Genomic DNA, 19,844 nt, shown 5'->3' on the forward strand with positions numbered 1-19,844 from the left:
GGCGGGCCTGAGAAGGTGGGGTCTGTGACGCTCACGCCCCGGGCTCTGGCGCTTCTTTCCGCCAGCTGCGACCTGAGGGAAAAGTGTTGCAGGTCTGTGGGGAGCCGCAGCGATGGCCTCCGTGCTGTCCTACGAAAGCCTGGTGCACGCTGTGGCCGGAGCCGTGGTGAGGCGGGGTCTTCACGCCCGGGGCCACTGCGGGGTGTGGGGCTTCTGTGGGTCCAGTCCCGGGATATGGCTGGGGGATGGGGATGAGAGGGAGACGGTGGGTTGGTATCTGCAGTCGTGACTGTGGGACAGGGAGGAATGAGACGTAGGCGAGAAGGTGCTGGAACAATTTGGGGTGAGGGCCAGCACACCCTTCGCCCCTGTTTTGAGCTCTTAGAAAATATCTGGGATACAGACAGCGACGATCCCACATACCCACAGAGAGCCTGGAAGAAAATAATTGCCGTTTTCTTTGCCTTCCGAAATTTAAAGACCAGTCACCTCCCTTAAAGGCCACCACAGACACAAACTTTGTTTCACTGGGCCGGAGGAAAACGTAGGTGAGAAGCTGTGTTACTTAGTCACGCGCTTCCCTATAGCCAATTTTCATACTCTTGCTGCAGACAAGCGGCAGTACTTAGGGTATCTCTGGCCAGTATTGGCAGAAGATACATCTTTTTTTTTTTTTTTAATCAAGATGAGAGTTGCTGTCTACCACAGGTATGGTTTACTGTGAGGTATGTGCGTGGGTCTTGGGTTAGTGGATGTCTCAGTTCCATTTGACACCACTCCCTTTTCCTGGACATTTTCCACTCTTGGCTTGGGTCACTTCCTCCTCTGGTTGTCCCCTTAACTCTGACTGCCCTTTCTCATACCCTCTCCAGCTGTCAAGATGCACCTTTAGCAGTTGGAATCACTGTGACTTCAGAGGCATATCAGAGTCATCTCCTTTTAGCCAGCAAAACTTCACTGAGAGCTCTTCTGTGCTCGCTAATCAGGGATGAACCCCAACTCTATCATTTGTTAGATAGATGGCCTGTAAAGTCCATTTCCTAACCTATAAAGTAGGAATGTTGAAACCTACTTCACAGACTTGTTTTTAGAGTTAAATGACAAAGTACTTCATGGAAGTGCCTGATTGAGGAGTCTTGGTTCATTTAGTTAAACCAGAACAGCCTTTCGGCCAGTACGAAGGTGGTGAAATGGAAGCTTGCTTGACATGATCTAGGATGGTCATGGGAGCCTATGTGTCTGGAGTGGAGGGAATAAAGAGGCAGAAAGGCTTCAGGGGACCAAACTATATCAGACTTTAATTCTGAGTAGGAAAGAAGGCTAGCTAACTTTTGGAGGTCTTGAGCATCCAGCAACTTGCTGATTTTTACATTTTAAACATGATCACCCTGGCTGCTCTGATGAGCGTAAACTGTAAGGGAGTAAAGGTGGAAGCAGGGAAATTGTCAGGGGGCTGTTAACGTCATCTCAGGCAAGAGATGATGGTGGCTTGGACTAGGATAGTAGTGTGGAGGTGGTTAGAAATGATCATTAACCTGGAATATAGTTATAAGATAGAGTCGCCAGGATTTGATGGTGGGCTGGATATGGGGTATAATAGATTGAGGGTTGGTTGACTCCCCAAGAGTTTTTGGCTTGAGCAACTGGAGACATTTACATTTACTGAGATAATGAAGACTATAACTGAGCAGGTCTGGGAGAGAGATTAGTTTTGGATTAGTTCAGTTTGAAATGCCTAAGAGTAGTCATGAGACTAGGTAAGCGTGGACTGAGAAAAGTCTGGAAGAGTGAGTGAGCATGCCAACATTAAGAGATTTCAGAAGTGAGATAGCACCTGCAAAGGAGACTAAGGAAGGCCTATTGGGTAGGAGGAAAACTAAGAGAATGTGGTGTTCTGAAAGTCGCATGGAGAAGGGTAAAGATCAACTGGGTCAAATAAGGTAAGAAGTGAGAATTAGCCATTGGATTTATTAACTTGTTTCTCAATATGATAAATCCATTGGTTAATTGACAAGTCACATTTTGGTAAATGGTGGAGTGAATAGTTGAAGTGCATCTTAGGAAGAATGGGAAGATGGGAAGTGTTTGTTTTCCTTTCTTTCTATCAATAAATGCCATTCATTCAGCACCTGTAGAGTGCTTTCTATGTGCCATGTAGTGTTCTAGATGCTAGAAATATATTGGAAAACAAAGTCGTTTTATTCATGAAGAGTGCATTCAATGGGGAAGTCAGACAGTAATTGATTAAAAAAATAACTTTAGATAGTATTAAGTGCTATAAAAGAAAAGCGTCAGCAGACTTTTTCTGTAAGAAGGTAGATGGTAAATATTTTAGATTTTGTGTACAGTCTCTGGTGCAGCTACTCAGCACGGCCATGATAGTGTGAAAGTGTGACAATAAGTAAATGAATGAGTGGAGCTGAGTTCCAAAAAAATCCTGTTTACAAAACCAGACAGTGGATTGGATTTGGCTCTTTGGCCATAGTTTTCTGAGCCTTACTATAGAGAGTGATTGCAGGTAGAGGTAATATATTTCCATGTAACCTACAAAGACATTTCTATATTTTTCTCTCCTTGTTGCCTATTTTTCTCTTGTTAAATTTTTTTTTTAAGATTCTGGTTATTTGAGAGAGACAGAGAGAATGAGCGGTGAGGAGGGGCAGAGGGGGGGAAGGAGAGAGAGAGAAGCAGACTCCCTGCTGAGCAGGAAGCCTGGTGTGGGCCAAATCACAGGACCTAGAGATCATGACCTGAGCCGAAGGCAGATGCTTAACCAACTGAGCCACCCAGGCGCCCTATCTCTTGTTAAAGTTATGCTTGAAATTATGCGCCCTGAATTTGCTATGGTTTTTCTTTCTTCCATAAGCTGTGTTAGATTATCTAATAGGTACGCTTTTTAAGAATTTTTTTTCTCGGGGCGCCTGGGTGGCTCAGTCGTTAAGGGTCTGCTTTTGGCTCAGGTCATGATCTCAGGGTCCTGGGATCGAGCCCTGATCCGGCTCCCTGCTCAGCGGGAAGCCTGCTTCTCCCTCTCTCACTCCCCTTGCTTGTGTTCCTTCTCTCGCTATGTCTCTCTCTGTCAAATAAAGTCTTAAAAAAAAAAAAAGAATTTTTTTTTTCTCATGCTTCCCCTCAGGGCAGTAATGTTCCTAGCACGTATCTGAGAAGTTGCACTGTGTTTTTGTTTTTTTTGAACTATTATGCTGAAGAATGTTCTCAAACTTTTTTTTGCAAACCTTTATGTTAAACCATGTAATGTAGGCCTTTCTTCTGGTTGGTACCAAAGGAAAAAAATTTCACCACAAAAATGTCACTACAGTTGATAAGAAAAATGCCATTGCTTTGAATGGTATAGTATTGTCATGGCTCATGTTTAATTAAATGTCCTGAGCACAGTGTTCAACCAAAGCTTTGAGATGATCAAGGAGTCGGCTTAGCATAGTGGTAAGAGTACTTGAGTGCCTGAGTGCCTGACTTGAGCTAGGCAGTCTGGGTGAGAATCCTGGCTCTGCCTCTCAATAGCTGCATGACTTCCGTATAAACTCCAAGCAAGGCTGCCTAGAGTAGTTGTTTCTCCCCAAAGGATTGTTGGATCATTGCTTAAGATGTTGATTTACAACCTTTTTGAGTTGACATGTTTCATGTTTGCTTATTTGCTTCCAAGTTCTACATTTTCACATCAAGTGTGGTGTTATGCACATACACACATTTAAAAATTAAAATAAACTGATTTTGAGTGTTTTGTGGCACACCTTGGAGTAACTGCAGATAATCTCAAGTATTTGAAAATTAGAATTGTACTATTTCAGGAGAATGCTGTAGCTCTAATGGGTGATTATTATATGATATAATTAATGGCCTCATTCATAAACATTTCTCAAAATTTTGAGTAAATTAGGTTTATAATTTTATATTTTGAGTTCTCATTAGATTAGTTTTGAAAGGTAGATTCTATTTGTAGAAATGTACATTTGTAATTAAAAGAAATTTTATTAATCTACAATTTGAAAAGTGTAATTGGTTAGAATTGCCTAAGTGGGGTTTAGACACTGAAACAGATTTTGGAATTGTAATGCTAATAATCAGGGAACTTCTTTTCTCTTTATAGTTAATTTTAATTTTTTTTTGTTTTTTAATTGCATAATTTATGTTTAGAGTAGGAGTTTGCTAGGCAAAATGAAACAGGAGGGTAATAAGAGACTTTTGGACACAAAAAGCATGGCCAGAGGTCCTCATATGTAAATCAGCATGTGGAGAACTTCAAGTTAGTTCTGACATAGCTGGTATAAAAGATGAGAGACGAGTAGAAGCCTATGTAGTTGGGGAATCTCATACTATGCAAAGAAGTTTGGGTTAAATTTTATCAGAAACAGTGTTTCTCAGAATTAGTTGTGTCTTCCTCATTGTGTTTTCTCTGTTTATATACAAATAAGCATTTACAAATAAATTTTTTGTTTATATAACTGGTATTATAGAGTTTCATATCCTGGGGTTTTTGGTGTGTTTGTTTCAGAATGTAAAGCATTTCCCCGTGTATATCAATTAGGGTTCTCTGGTTGCAAGCTGGAGAAACAGACTTTGGGTGATTTAACAAAACAAAAGTTTATTGGCAGGCTCTTTGGGAGCTCCCAGGACAGGATCAGTGAGGAGGCTGATGACTTGAAGTAGGAAAGAACCAACATATTCCACTGGAGTTTTTCTCACCTCATATGGCCCGTTTTAGATTCACAGAAAAATTGAGAGTGTTGGGCACCACTAATGGAATCAGTGGATTTTGTCCCTCTACAGGATTCTGCTCAAGATTTAAAGTCATAGGAGAGTCCCTGTTAGATGTGCTCAAGGTTATGTGCCCAGTCCTTGACTGTATCAGGTGGGAATAGTGTCTCTCAAAAGAAGCCTTCCAGGACTCTTAAGCTAGTGTAGTGGAGGGTGGGCACCTCAATTTACCATCCTGCCAAAATTGTACACAGTGGGAAGAAGTAAAGATCAGGCTGCCCTTAGGAAGAGGGAATGATGCCATGTGGCTCAAAACATCAGAAATCCACTATATCATGTCATTAAAAAGATTTCAAAAAGTATTGTTTTTTTAATACAAAATATTCTATCATATGAGTATTCCATAATTTATTTATGGACATATACATCATTTCTAACTTTTCTCACCGGTAAACATTTAGTGCAATGTAAATGTTAATGTGGCCTCCCACACTCCGTTATGAAGATCTATGGACTTGCTTAGTTAAGTGATTTCCCTAATGTCATTCATTAGAAACAAAAACCTCGGGGCACCTGGGTGGTTCAGTAGTTAAGCGTCTGCCTTCAGCTTGGCTTAAGTCATGATCCCAGGGTCCTGGGATCAAGCCCCACATCATTGGGCTTCCTGCTCAGTGGGAAGCCTGCTTCTCCCTCTCCCACTCCCCCTGCTTGTGTTCCCTCTCTTCACTGTGTATCTCTGTGTCAAATAAATAAATAAAATCTTTAAAAAAAGAAACAAAAACCTCTATTTCCAGATTCAGTTTAGTTAACTCAGATTTTTTTTTTTTAAAGATTTTATTTATTTATTCATGAGAGACAGAGAGAGAGACAGAGGCAGAGGGAGAAGCAGGCTCCCAAGGAGCAGGGAGCCTGATGCAGGACTCGATCCCAGGACCCTGGGATCATGACCTGAGCCGAAGGCAGACGCTTAACCGACTGAGCCACCCAGGCGTCCCGTAACTCAGATTTTAATTTGTAAAATGTCTATAACCTCACAGGGCTTTGTGAATATTAATTAAATAATATAAGTAAAACAGCTTTTATGCTATCTGACACATAAAAGGGGCTCAATAAATGGAAGCTATTAATCATTTTGTGCACAATTACGTTTTCTACTTTTCTGTGCATCCTAACGTGATTTAGTGAATTTGATGTTATATTTAATAATAGTATTTAGTACTTAGAATTCCCTTTTTTTTTAAAGATTTTATTTTTTTAAATAATCTCTACACCAAATGTGGGGCGCGAACTCACAACCCTGAGATCAAGAGTCGCGTACTCTACCGACTGAGCCAGCCAGGCACCCCTAGAATTACCTTACCTCTTAACCCCCTCTCACATCTGTTCACAACTCTGACCACTCAAGTGGTTAAAAGTGTGGGCTCTGAAACCAGACTGCCTGAGCTCCAACTCTGCCATTTACCATCTGTGTGACTTTGGGCATGTTTCTCAACCTCTCTTTGACTCGGTTTCTTCATCTGTAAAAAGGGGAAAATAGTAATACCCACTTCAGGGTTGTTTCTGAGGCTTTTGGACAAGTATCTTTATTCTCACACAGAGACAGGGAAGTGGAAACAGGGATGTTAAATGACTTCCAGGGTTACCAGTGAGTTGGTTATAGGCACAGAATCCAGGTCTCCCCTCTCTGCTACTCTGTCTTCTCTCTGCTGTGCCTAGGTGCCTTCTCTTCCACGCTTCTTGTCCCATTCCTTTGTGCATTTCAAAACCAAACTCTGAATATCCTTAGATTATCAGAAAACAAGTGACAAATATTAAGTATACGCGTGTATAAACAAACTAGAGGCACTTGGACACTGATTGTTTATTGGGAGTATTTTAAACTACAGTTCTAGCAATTTATATGTTCAGTTCTCTTTGAAAGGGTTTTCCTATCCACAGCTGATTCATCCAGACCCAGAGTTTAAATCTAGTTGCTCAGATTCCTCATAGAATTAACTTAGGTTGGTGTACATCTGAGGGCATTATGTTACTTTGGTTTAAACATCTCAAAAAGTGGTGATTGGAGTAAGTCTTTGTTGTATTATCTTTACTTCCTAGCCTGCTGTTTTATTTCATTTAGGCTTCTGCTAAATTATGATTGAATTATTATGTAGCTTTTAGTTTTTAAGACTTCATTGCCTCACTACCTCCCATCCAAAATATATCTTTATTTCTTAGTAAACCTTTTTTTTTAAGACTTAATTTTTTAGAGCAGTTTTAGATTCACAGCAAAATTGAGAGGACGGTACAGAGATTTCACTTATACCCCTAGTCCCCACACATGCACATCCCCCACCAGAGTGGTGCATTTGTTACAGTTGATGAACCTGCATTGACCTATCATAATCGTCCAAAGTCCATAGTGTATAAATTTTTTTTTAAAGATTTTATTTATTTATTTGACAGAGAGAGACACAGCGAGAGAGGGAACACAAGCAGGGGGAGTGGGAGAGGGAGAAGCAGGCTTCCTGCCGAGCAGGGAGCCCAATGCAGGGCTCGATCCCAGGACCCTGGGATCATGACCTGAGCTGAAGGCAGACGCTTAACGACTGAGCTACCCAGGCGCCCCATCCATAGTGTATATTAGTGTATATTCACTCTTGATTTTGTACGTTGTATGGGTTTGACAATGTATAATGACATGAAACCAGCATGATAGTATCATGTGGAGTACTTTCACTGCCCTAAAAATCCTGTGTGCTCTCCCTGTTTATCCCTCCTGACCTCTTTAATAAACTTTTTTGCTAACGGGGTCACTTCATTTCAGTTCTTCTAATCTTAAAGGTTCTTATGCAGTCTTCATTGGGATTATTTTTCTAACTTTACTTGGCTTCTTTATGCTCGAGTCAGAAAAAGGTTAAAGAAAATTGTATTGCCATACATACAATGGTCTATAACTTTATTTTTAAAATAAATATGGTTTAATAGCTGCAAAGAAGTTTTGGAGTAAAACTTAATTATCCATGTCATCTTGGGTCATTTATGTTTTCTTCTGAACCTGAGTTTTCTGAGCTATAAAATGGGGACAGTAACACTTCACTTACTGGGGTCTCCTGGTAACACTTGTGGAGCACCTAGTGCAGTGCCTGGAAAAGTGTAATAAGGCCATAATTTTTTTTTTTTAGGTATATCCTTGCAAATATAGTATTTGTACTCAGTTCCAGAAATTCAAAAGAACTGAAATTTTTTCTCACCTCATATGGCCACCTCTACCCATTCACTTGTAGCAAATGATCTCACCTTTTATTCTCTAGATAAAATGGGGGCTACTGGGATGAGCTTTCTCACTTTTCCATTTTTTCTGATTACAGAGTCAATTGCAGTTGTACCCATATTTCCTATATTCTGCTGGCCTCAGGAAAAACAGATGCATCTAGTCTCTGCTATCTTTGATCTTGATCCTCCCCCCTCACCCCATCCCCAAATATCTTTTAGGATTTTGTTCCATTAATTTTCACCTCTTTCCTATAGCTTTAACTTTTCTCCAGTGTTTGCTTCTCTTCAGCCCTCAAACATGCTTAGCCCTGTCCTTTCATACCAGTCTGGTCTGGAGACTGCCTTTTTCTTAGCTGCTGCTGGTTCTCCTAAGTTTACTTAAAGGATATTCTCTACCTATTGAATTTGCTTAACTATTGTATCTCTCGGTGTCTAAGTGTGAGTTAGCTTGATGGCTTTATCAAGGGAAAGACTTATATTAACTCTGATTAGGTGAATAACATTTTTGAGTATCAATGCCTCGGTAAGTAGCTTTCAATCTTTGGAATTTCACTTGCTCAAGATCTACCGCTGGAAATGTATTTTAGTTATTTTTCTTTCTTCCTTTTTAAAATAACCCTTCTATCTGGTAATGCCATGTATGCCATCAGGAGAAACCATAAACTGATTTCAGTGGTGCTGTGACTCAGCCACCATTTCTAGACTGCTCTCCTGGAAATTGACTTTGGAACTGGCATTGCATTTTTTGACTGTGTTTCACCCTTCAGTGGTGAATTAACATTTTGGAAATGGTTGACTTTGGTGACTTGGTTGGTAAGCTAACCGAAACATCATTGTACTTAAAGGCATGATAATCTGCTTCTGTATTTATGCATGTCTTTTAATGAGATACCAGTGTAGAAAGGATCTAAATTCAGATTTCTGGCTTTTTTCCTTCTTTGATTTTGTCATTTTCCTAATTTTCATTTCCAGGGTAAAATGGTAGCTATTTTATGTCTGTTTTGATTCTCTTTAGTTTACTAAATTTTATAAATTTTTCAGAGGCAAGGTATTAAGTTAGAATTTCACTTGTTAAATATCCAGGGAACATAAGTGAGTAGTGTTAGACACTTTGAAGTAATAGATTTGAAATGTGAAGTAATAGAATTTGAAATGTGAACCTGCCCTTATACAATCACCCAGTAAGCCTGGAATCCCAAAGGAATACGCTGTAGAGGTGAATGGAAAATGATCTTACTCCTCCCCAGGAATATCAGCTATCTCCAGCCTTGGCACTGAGAAATCACCACTGAGATTATGAAGCCACAAACCCTCTCTTAGATTGTAGCCTGAATTCTCACTACTTGGATCATTTGAAAACCTGAAGTGAATAATTTAACTTGGAATGATTCCAGGTTGGTGGGACCCCAGAGTGTCTGGCAGAAATACTTTCCAGAAGTACTTATCTTTAGAAGGTTTAAAAGAATGCCCAAAAATAAAATTCTAAGGGAAATAAGCAGTTCAGTCCAAACTAACTAAACTCACAGAGAAACAAGGCATTGTGAACAAGAACAGTGGCATACGACAGCAACAATCAGAAAATGGAATTTTCAGTTACAATCTTAAAAAGCTATTTAGTATGGATAAGGAAATAAAAGAAAGACTAGAAAATATGTGTGAGGAAGAAACTTAAGATTGGCTGAGCATATTTGAAATTTAACCGAATAGAGTATCTAGAAATGAAAAGTAAAATAACTGAAATTTGAAAGTGGATGCATGATAGTCATGGGAATACTGAAAACTTATTTAAACAAAAATCATAGCTCTTAGGAAGATAGGACAAGAAGGCAGAGGGGAATATAACAGAGCTAAATTCTCACCCTCCATAATTTAAAACAATGTCTAAAATTGATAAATCAGAAGATAACAGGATATTTTTTAATTATATAGAGATGGGTAAATAGCAAAAGAAACAGCTAAAAGAAGCTATAATTGCCTCTGGGAGGAAGGCTGGGTAAAATGGAGAGGAGTGGGCAGGAACTACTGTATTTTGCCATTTAATATTACATGACTTTTTTAAACTATGTGTGCATCTTTTGTTTTGATAAAATAAAAATTTAAAGCTAAAATAATTAGTGCATAGCTGTAAATTAATAATTGAAGCCGAGTGATGGATTCAAATTCAAAACATGTTTTCAATATATTAGACACAACTGAAGATGGAATTAGTGAGCGAAAGGATAGCTGACACCTAATTATCATTTGCAATGATTGTAGTCAGAAAATTGTGTTTTCTTCATTTTGCTGAGAGAAAAGAACATCTTCCTAGAATGCTATACCCAGTGAAAATCTTTACCACATACATGAAATAGAGACATTTTTAGACCATCAAAAACAGTTTGCCACTAGCAAGATCCTCATGAGAAATTCTGAAGGATGTTCTTCATACAGAAAGCAAGTGATGCTAGATGGAAAGTATGAGATGGAAGAAAGGATGAAGAGTAGAAAAAGTGGTAAACATTGCATTTGTCTAAATCTAAATAACTTTAACTATCAAATAATAAATTAACTGTTTTGTGGGCATTGAAAAAGAAGCAAAAGAAGTTAAAATTAAAGTAGGTAACAGTAGCATGAAAGTGAGTGGGAGTGAATGGAATTAAATTTCTGTTCGGGAGGAGGATAAACTTATTGAATGTTTTTAGCATTGGTAAGTTAGGAATGTATGTTGTAATTACTAGGTAGTTTGTAAAATTTTATCATGAAATAACAAAATTGAATAAACAGCAGAAGTAAGAAATTAATTAAAAAACAAAACCTCTAGTTGAAGAAAGCGGAAAAGCGCAGAGAAAGCAACATAGAGTATGTATGACACATAGCCCAAAATAAGATGGCAGCTTTAAATCCAAATACATGTTAATGAACTAAATGCTTTGGTTAAAAGAGAATGCATAGATTGTTTTTGTTTTTGTTTTTAAAGATTTTATTTATTTATTTGAGAGAGAGAGAATGAGAGAGAGCACATGAGACGGGGGAGGGGAAGAGAATGAGAGAGAACACATGAGACAGAGGGAGAAGCAGACTCCCTGCCGAGCAGGGAGCCCGATGTGGGACTCGATCCAGGGACTCCAGGATCATGACCTGAGCCGAAGGCAGTCGCTTAACCAACTGAGCCACCCAGGTGCCCTAGATTGGTTTTTAAAAGGGAGAAATGATATTTATAAAAGATGTGTCTAAAAGAAAAGGATACAGAAAGTTCAAAAATAAAAATGTGAGAAAAGACCTATCAGACAAATACTAACCAAAATAGAGCTATCAACATTAGACAAAACAGACTTTATAGTAATGGCGTCATAGAGAAAAAAGGCTCAATATGTCAGGAAAATAAAGCAGTTTTAAGTTTGTGTTCATCTAATAACAGTCTCAAAAGATTTACTTTTTTATTTATTTATTTATTTTTTAAGATTTTATTTATTTTTTAGAGAGCGAGCGAGAGAGAAACAGCATGAGAGGGGCGAGGGTCAGAGGGAGAAGCAGGCTCCCCGCTGAGCCGGGAGCCCAATGTGGGACTCGATCCCAGGACCCTGGGATCATGACCTGAGCCGAAGGCAGACGCTTAACCATCTGAGCCACCCAGGCGCCCAAGATTTACTTTTTTAAAGATTTTATTTATTTGAGAGAGAGAGAGAGCATAAGAGGGGGGAGGGTCAGAGGGAGAAGCAGACTCCCTGCCGAGTAATTGATAGAACAAGTTGTGAGGGGAGCTATGAAAATAAAGAATTGAATAATATATTTAACAAACTTGACCTAATAGACAGACATATACAGAACATTGTACCAAACAACCACAGAATACACATTCTTTTCAAGCCAAACATGGAAACGTTATCAAAAGTGACCATTTACTTGACTGTAAAGCAAAACTTAAATTTTGAAAAAGTTTTCATTCTATGAAACAAAATGAATTCTTTTTTTTTTTTTAAGGAGATCCCTGAGCCAAAGGCAGACGCTTAATGACTGAGCCACCCAGGCGCCCCCACAAAATGAATTCTTAAACCACAGTGCAGGGCGCCTGGGTGGCTCAGTCGTTAAGCGTCTGCCTTCGGCTCAGGTCATGATCCCAGGGTCCTGGGATCAAGTCCCACATCGGGAAGCCCGCTTCTCCCTCTCCCACTCCCCCTGCTTGTGTTACTGCTATCGCTATTCTCTCTCTGTTAAATAAATAAATAAAATCTTTAAAGAAAAAAAAAAAAAAACCACAAGTGCAGGGGATCGAGCCCCACATTGGGCTCCCTGCTCAGCGGGAAGCCTGCTTCTCCCTCTCACATTCCCCCTGCTTGTGTTCCCTCTCTCTCTGTCTCTCTGTCAAATAAATAAAATCTTAAAAGAAAAAAACCACAGTGCAATTAAGTAGCAATCAATAACAAAAAGGTAATTAAAAAAATGTGTTTGGAAATTAAATACATTTCTGAAACATCTGTGGGTTAATGAAGAAATCATAATGGAAATCAGAAAATATTTAGAATTGAGTGATAGTGCATATTAAAACTTTTAGGTACACTGAAAAATACAAATTATCATTGAAAAAATGAAAAACTTACGTGGAAAGATCCCATCTTCATTGATTGGAAGACAATTATTAAGATAGCAATAGTCCCCAAAAGAATCGACAGATTTGGTGCAATCCCTATCAAAATTCCAGTTTGCTTTTTTGCAGAAATTGATAAGCTGATCCTAAAATTCATATGCAAATGAATAACCAGAATAGCCAAAACAATCTTGAAAAAACAAAGTTGACGGATTCATATTTCCCAGTTTCAAAACTTAGTACAGAGCTACATTAATCAAGAGAGTGTGGTACTGGCATAAGGATAGATAGATCAGTGGAATAAAATTGGGAGTCCAACAAATAAATCGTCAATTTTTGTTCAATTGAGTTTTGGCAAGAATGTTAAGATATATCAATGAGGAAAGAATAGTCCCTTTAATAAATATTGCAAGAACAACTGGATAGCCACATGCAAAAGAACGAAGTTGGACCCCTACTTCACACCATACACAAAAATTAAAATGATCCACAGACCTTATGTAAGAGCTAAAACTACAAAACTCTTAGATGAAAACATAGGTATAAATCTTCATGACCTTGGATTATGCAATGGTTTCTTAGATATGACACCAAGTAATAAAAAAGAAAAAATATGTAAATTGGATTTCATTCAAATTCAAAACTTTTCATGCTTCAAAGACCCCCATCAAGAAAGTGATGACAACAGAATGGGAGGACATATTTATAAATCCTCTATCTGTTAAGGGTCTAGTATCCAGAACATATAAAGATTGCCTACAGCTCAATAATAGGCAAATAACCCAATTAAAAAATATGCAAAGGATTTGAATAGCCATTTCTCCAATGAAGATATACAAGTGGCCAATAAATATGTGAAAAGGTGCTTAACAGCATTAATTACCAGGGAAATGCAAATCAAAACCACAATGAGATACCACTTCGCATCCACCAGGGTGACCTTAGTCAAAAGGACAGATAATAACAAGTGTTGCAAGTTTATAGGGAAGTTGGAAACTTCATAATTTGCTGGTGGGAATATAAAACTGTGCAGCCACAGTAGAAAACAGTTTGGTAGTTCCTCAAATTGTTAAACAGTTACCATATGACCCAGCAATTCCACTCCTAGAGAACTGAAAATATATTCATACAAAAATTTGTACACAAATGTTCATAGCAACTCATAAAGCAGAAAAGTGGAAACAACCCAAATCCATCAACTGATGAATGGATAAACAAAATGTGATGTGTCCATACAACAGAATATTACTCAACCATGATACAGAATGGAGTTCTGATTCTACAACATGGATGAGTCTTGAAAGGAGCCAGTCACAAAAGATCATGTATTATTTGATTCCATTTATATGAAATATCAGAATAGGCAAATAGAGACAGAAAATTGATAAGTGGTTGCCAGGATGTGGGAGGAGGTGAGAATGGAGAGTAGCTGCTAATGGGTAGAGGTTTCTTTCTGGGATAATAAAAATGGAGTTAGATAGTGGTGATGGTTGCACAACTATGAATATATCAAGAACTACTGAGTTGTAAAGAAAAGAACCTGTCAGACACAGGTAAAATACTTAGAAATTAGTAGCCTTTAAATCAAGTTTGGAAAAGAAGAAAGACAATGAGCTATGCATCCATCTCAAGACGTGAGATAAAAGTATCAAAATTAGCCCAAAGAAAGGAAAAGGAAGGTAATAAAACAGAAAAAAATTACTGTAATCTTTTCAGTAATTTGTTGAGAGTGAAGATTTGATTATAAAAACAAAACAGTATGTAATCCTATATTTTTGGTAAAATAATGATCCCACCCACCCCTGGATGGTACAATTATTGTTGCCTCAAAGGTGAGGAAATGTTCTATATTTCAGTGACTCCCAAATCTACATTTCTATCTCAGAATCTCTGTATCTTCAGACTAGTATCTGGCTACCTGCTGGACATCTTCAAGTAGAAGTCCTCGAGGCACTTAAAATTCAGCTAATTGAAAGCCAAAATCATCTGACCCAGAATTGCTCTTCCTGCAGTGTTTACCTACAGTTATGACCATACTGTATCCCTGGTTCTTTAAGTCAGAAAGCTGGGTGCCCTGCTTGAAGTTCCTCTTCTTCCTCTCCCCACATCTGTCTAATCAGTCACTGGAATATTCCTTATTATACTTAGCAAAAAAGCCTTTGATTTGATCCCTGCTTACCCCTAAAGACATTCATTCCACTCTTGATTTTGCTGTCTGTATTCTGACAATAACAGCTTTTGAATTTCCAGAATGTTCAGCTCCCTTCCAGATTTACACTTGCTTCCCCTTTCAGCATCCTGTCATATGTTCTTTATGAGTTATCTAGTATCCCTGTCATTAAAAAAACAAGTATCTAATAAATGACTAGCTCTGAGGTGTTACTTATAGGCTACATTTGTTCTTCTTAGAGTTATTCGCTTTTTAAAGAATATCCTGGAGAGGATAGTGGCCAGCCCAAAGGTAGTTGATGTTTTCAGTTTGCTTATGTCACGCTGGTATAATGCTAGTTGAAAGGGATATTAAGGGCGCCTGGGTGGCTCAGTTGGTTGAGCGACTGCCTTCGGCTCAGGTCATGATCCTGGAGTCCCTGGATCGAGTCCCGCATCGGGCTCCCTGCTCAGCAGGGAGTCTGCTTCTCCCTCTGACCCTCCCCCCTCTCATGTGCTCTCTCTCTCTCATTCTCTGTCTCAAATAAATAAATAAAATCTTTAAAAAAAAAAAGAAATAAAGAAAGGGATATTAAGTGAATGTGTAAATAGTTGTTTGTGTTTTTTTAAGATTTTATTTATTTGAGAGAGAGAGAGCACGAGCAGGGAGGAGAGGGAGAAGTGGGCTCCCCGCTGATCAGGGAGCCCAGCAGGGGGCTTGATCCTAGAACCCTGGGATCATGACCTGAGCCTAAGGCAGAGGCTTAACCAACTGAGCCACCCAGGCACCCCAATAATATTTTGTTAACGATGTATGGTTTTCAAACTTAATGGCATGTTTATAACAGCAGTTCTCAAACTTTTTGGTCTCAGGATTTCTTTATACTCTTAAAAATTATCACAGACTCTGAAGAGCTTTTGTTTATGTGGTTGTAACTATCAGTATTTAATAGAAATTAAAATTGAGAAATCATTAACAGTTCTTTATTGTTTACAATATTAAGCCTGTTACATGTTAACATTTGTAACATTTAAAAAAAAATTTCCCCAAAATAATAAGAGTGACATTGTTTTATATTTTTGCAAACCTTTCTCATGTTTGACTTAAGATAGCTGGATCCTTGTATCTGCTTTTGCATCAGTCTGTTACAGTATCACATATCATGTACCCTCTGGAAAACTTCATTACACTGCTGTGAGAAAATGAGAATGAAAAAGGCAAAAGCTGTGATAGTATTCTTACGAAAATAGTTTTAATCCTGCAGACCCCTGCAAAGGGTTTGGGGACTTTCAAGGAGACCCACACAATACTTTGAGAATCTCTTTGCTATATGCTCTTGTATTCGGATGTCTTTAAAAAGTGTATTTGCTTTTTCCCCACTTCAAAACTAAAACTAACACATGCTTGTTGTTAAAAAAAAAAAAAAAAGTAATTATATGGAGAGTCATAACAAGGGAAATAGGGCCACCTTTAATTCCTTTCCTCTCCTTGCCTATTCACTGTTAAGGTTTTTGTGTGTGATTTTCCCAGATTTGAGTGTGTGTGTTTTGTACTGTGTACACTTTGTAAGTGGAAGAGAAGAGTCAAGTTAAAACACTGAAACAAGGTTGAGAACAGGTAGAGCAGTGAACAGTAGAACTAGGAGTCTGAGAGCTCTGGGTTCTAACTCCACCTCTGCCCCTCAGGCTTTGGTCAGACCTCTTCACTACCCTGGCTCAGGCTCCTTAGTTCTCAGGTAAAGGGAGTCCACTGCAAGATAATTTCTTTCTTTCTTTCTTTCTTTCTTTTTTTTTAAGATTTTATTTATTTATTTGACAGAGAGAGACACAGCGAGAGAGGGAACACAAGCAGCGGGAGAGGGAGAAGCAGGCTTCCCGCGGAGCAGGGAGCCCGATGCGGGGCTTGATCCCAGGACCCTGGGATCATGACCTGAGCCGAAGGCAGACGCTTAACGACTGAGCCTCCCAGGCGCTCCTGCAAGATGATTTCTAAAGGCTTTTCTAGCTCCAGGTGCCAGTTCAGTGTAGCAATTAATTCGTTTCCCAAGACCTAATGTTTAAATGCCAGAGGGGGACGGTAGAAAGTTGTGACTAAAAATGTTTGTTTTTGGTGAGACACCAGAAGGTTGTTTCTCTGGAAATGGATTCTTTTAAATTGTAATTAATGTCAGCAGTAGAACTCCCACTCAGATGGTTAGAATTCTGTGGGACTCAAAATAATGGATTTATTTTTATGTCTCCCTGGCACAACAATATTGTACATTGTGGTTATCTTCTCGGTATTTTGTGCCTTCTAATTTTATATAAGTGAACAGACGGTCCTGGAGGAAAAAAAAAACACTGAGTATTTATGAAAGAGGAATTTAATTCAAATTCTAAAAAGTCATGTGCTTCTATAGCTTGGCATAAGACTCGCATATATAATAAATATTTTCCTTCAGGTAACAGCTGCTTATGAAAAGGAAAGCAGTCATCTGTGTGTTTGCTTGGTGAGGAGACAAATATAGCAAGTTCCCAATGTACAGAACAGCTATGTTCCAAATTTATCTTTAGAATTTTGAATACATTTTTTCATGGATATTAAGTTTATTTGTAGGTGCATACGGTCATACATTAATTAACAAGTTTAGGGCTTAGACTATGCCAGGCTGTATGCTGAGTTTCCAGACTAGTACACAAAAAACTATTTGACACATAAACTAGGTCCCATATTAGTACCTTTTTTTATTTTTCAGTAATTTTTAGTACTATATTAGTAAATTCTCTTTAAAGTTTTAATTACGGGCGCCTGCGTGGCTCAGTCACTAAGCGTCTGCCTTCAGCTCCGGTCATGATCCTGGAGTCCCAGGATCGAGTCCCACATCGGGCTCCCTGCTTGGCGGGGAGTCTGCTTCTCCCTCTGACCCTCCTCCCTCTCGTGCTCTCTGTCTCTCATTCTCTCTCTCGCAAAATAAAATAAAATCTTTAAAAAAAAAAGCATAAATAACTGAAGGGTTAACTTGAATAAACATTTCATTAAGAATCTATGTTATGCAGGGGCGCCTGGGTGGCTCAGTTGGTTGGGCGACTGCCTTCGGCTCAGGTCATGATCCTGGAGTCCCGGGATCGAGTCCCATATCGGGCTCCTTGCTCAGCAGGGGGTCTGCTTCTCCCTCTGACCCTCCCCCCTCTCATGTGCTCTCTCTCTCTCATTCTCTCTCTCAAATAAATAAATAAAATCTTTTTAAAAAAATCTATGTTATGCAAAGAGACAGTAAATATTCTTGCTGGTAGAGGAGACATAAGCAAGTGCTGTGGGAACACAGAGGAATGAACAACATAGAGGAATGTACCCCGATGGGCAGGGGATGGTAACATTCCATCTGAGTTTTGACGAATACTAATAGGACAACACAGTGTTCTCCCTTGTCAAGCAGGCTGACCTATTTTTTTTTAAATATTTTATTTATTTATTTGAGAGAAAGAGAGAGAGACAGAGAAACAGCATGAGAGGGGAGAGGGTCAGAGGGAGAAGCAGGCTCCCCGCTGAGCAGAGAGCCCGATGCGGGACTCGATCCCAGGAGTCTGGGATCATGACCTGAGCCGAAGGCAGTTGCTTAACCAACTGAGCCACCCAGGTGCCCCAGGCTGACCTATTTAAATAAATAAGAGACCTGGCAAATGTTTCTTATCTATAAGGTTGACCTAATTTCCAGTTGTTATCATGATTAAAATATTATATGTAACTATTATTAGATTATTAGCCTAAAACTTGATCTTACGCCTGAGAATATACACCAGTGGGCCTCCATCTGGGTTGAGAACCGTAAACCCACTGGAAGATTTCATCCCAAACTAGATGCTTGTGGTTTTTATCTGTCATAGGATTTTTTTTAAAGATTTTTATTTATTTATTTATTTATTTATTTATTTATTTATTTATTTATTTATTTAAGAGAGTGGGGGAGCAGGCAGAGGGAGAGGGAGAAGCAGGCTCCCCACTGAGTAGGGACCTTGCCCCCACCCCTCAATGTGGGGTTCCATCCCAGGACCCTGGGATCATGACCTGAGCCAAAGGCAGATGCTTAACCAACTGTGCCCCCCAGGCGCCCCTATCTGTCATAGGATTTTATGAATGGAAAGACTAGTGTTGGCTTCCATCCCCGATATTTTTTGTCATTGTGTTACCCTGGATGAATTTATAGAATATTGAGCCCAGATTGTCCCTATTTTACTTAAAACACAAGCAAACAAAACTATTTCAGTGAATAATATGATTTTTACACTTCTTTTACTTTGTGGTAAATATATTGATTAAGCAAAGAGAATAGAAGTATATACCTGTTTGATTATTGGATATTTTGGTTTGTGGGGTTATCAGAGAGAGCATAGGAGCAGCAACTGACCTATAAAAGGCTAAAACATCCATTTATCTGCTATCTTTTACATTTGTCCTGGGTTGCAAACCCCTAAGTTTGTCCTCTCCAGAGACCCACTTCATTTTCTTTTTCAGTATGAGAAAAAGATTTCTTCTGGAAAATCAAATACTTCTGTTTAAGTATATAACTATAGAACTTGAGCAATAATAATCCCAATATTGTATATGTCTGTTCACTGAAAATCTGATTTGACCCCTTGTTAATAATAAACTTTTATTCACTTAAAAGTTGTGGCTTTTTGTTTTTGTGAAACTGCAATTGCTAAAGGCTTTTCAAACTTTTCAGGGAAGTGTGACAGCAATGACAGTATTTTTTCCCTTGGATACAGCTCGACTCCGACTTCAAGGTGAGTACCTTTTGTAGGCATCATATTCTCTTCATTTGGTGTCAGGAAGCAAACATATTTTTCTCATAAGTTCTAAGTTAACATAAGGATATCTGTTTTGTTAGCGATCTACCCTTGTCTGTTTCCACTGACTTTAAATACTGGTCATCAGTGCTGTTTCCTAATTAACAGAGAGGCATTCATGGATGAGTTATAGTCTCAGCCACTCTCTGAGAGAACCTGAGTGGGTTTGCATTAATAATTTTGAATCATTACAGTTCTTTCTAATAAACAATATAACTTTTTAAAAAAGATTTTATTTATTTATTTGACAGAGAGAGAGAAAGATCAAGCACAGCAGGAGGAGAGGCAGAGGGAGAGGGAGAAGCAGACGCCCGATGCAGGGCTGATCCCAGGA

At 38.8% G+C, this 19,844-nt stretch overlaps 1 protein-coding gene across 1 annotated transcript in view; it reads left to right on the forward strand.

Moving 5' to 3' along the window:
* Window positions 1-19,844, forward strand: part of SLC25A17 (solute carrier family 25 member 17) — a 40,589-nt gene continuing 20,745 nt past the window's right edge. The window contains exons 1-2 of the mRNA XM_034987448.1: window positions 1-166; window positions 19,387-19,447. Coding sequence (XP_034843339.1) covers window positions 113-166; window positions 19,387-19,447 — 115 coding nt within the window. The 5' untranslated portion in view covers window positions 1-112. The remainder of the gene's footprint in view (window positions 167-19,386; window positions 19,448-19,844) is intronic.

Source organism: Mirounga leonina, unplaced genomic scaffold (genome assembly GCF_011800145.1).
Source record: "Mirounga leonina isolate KUSES-001 unplaced genomic scaffold, KU_Mleo_1.0 Mir_418, whole genome shotgun sequence".
Taxonomy (NCBI): Eukaryota; Metazoa; Chordata; class Mammalia; order Carnivora; family Phocidae; genus Mirounga; species Mirounga leonina.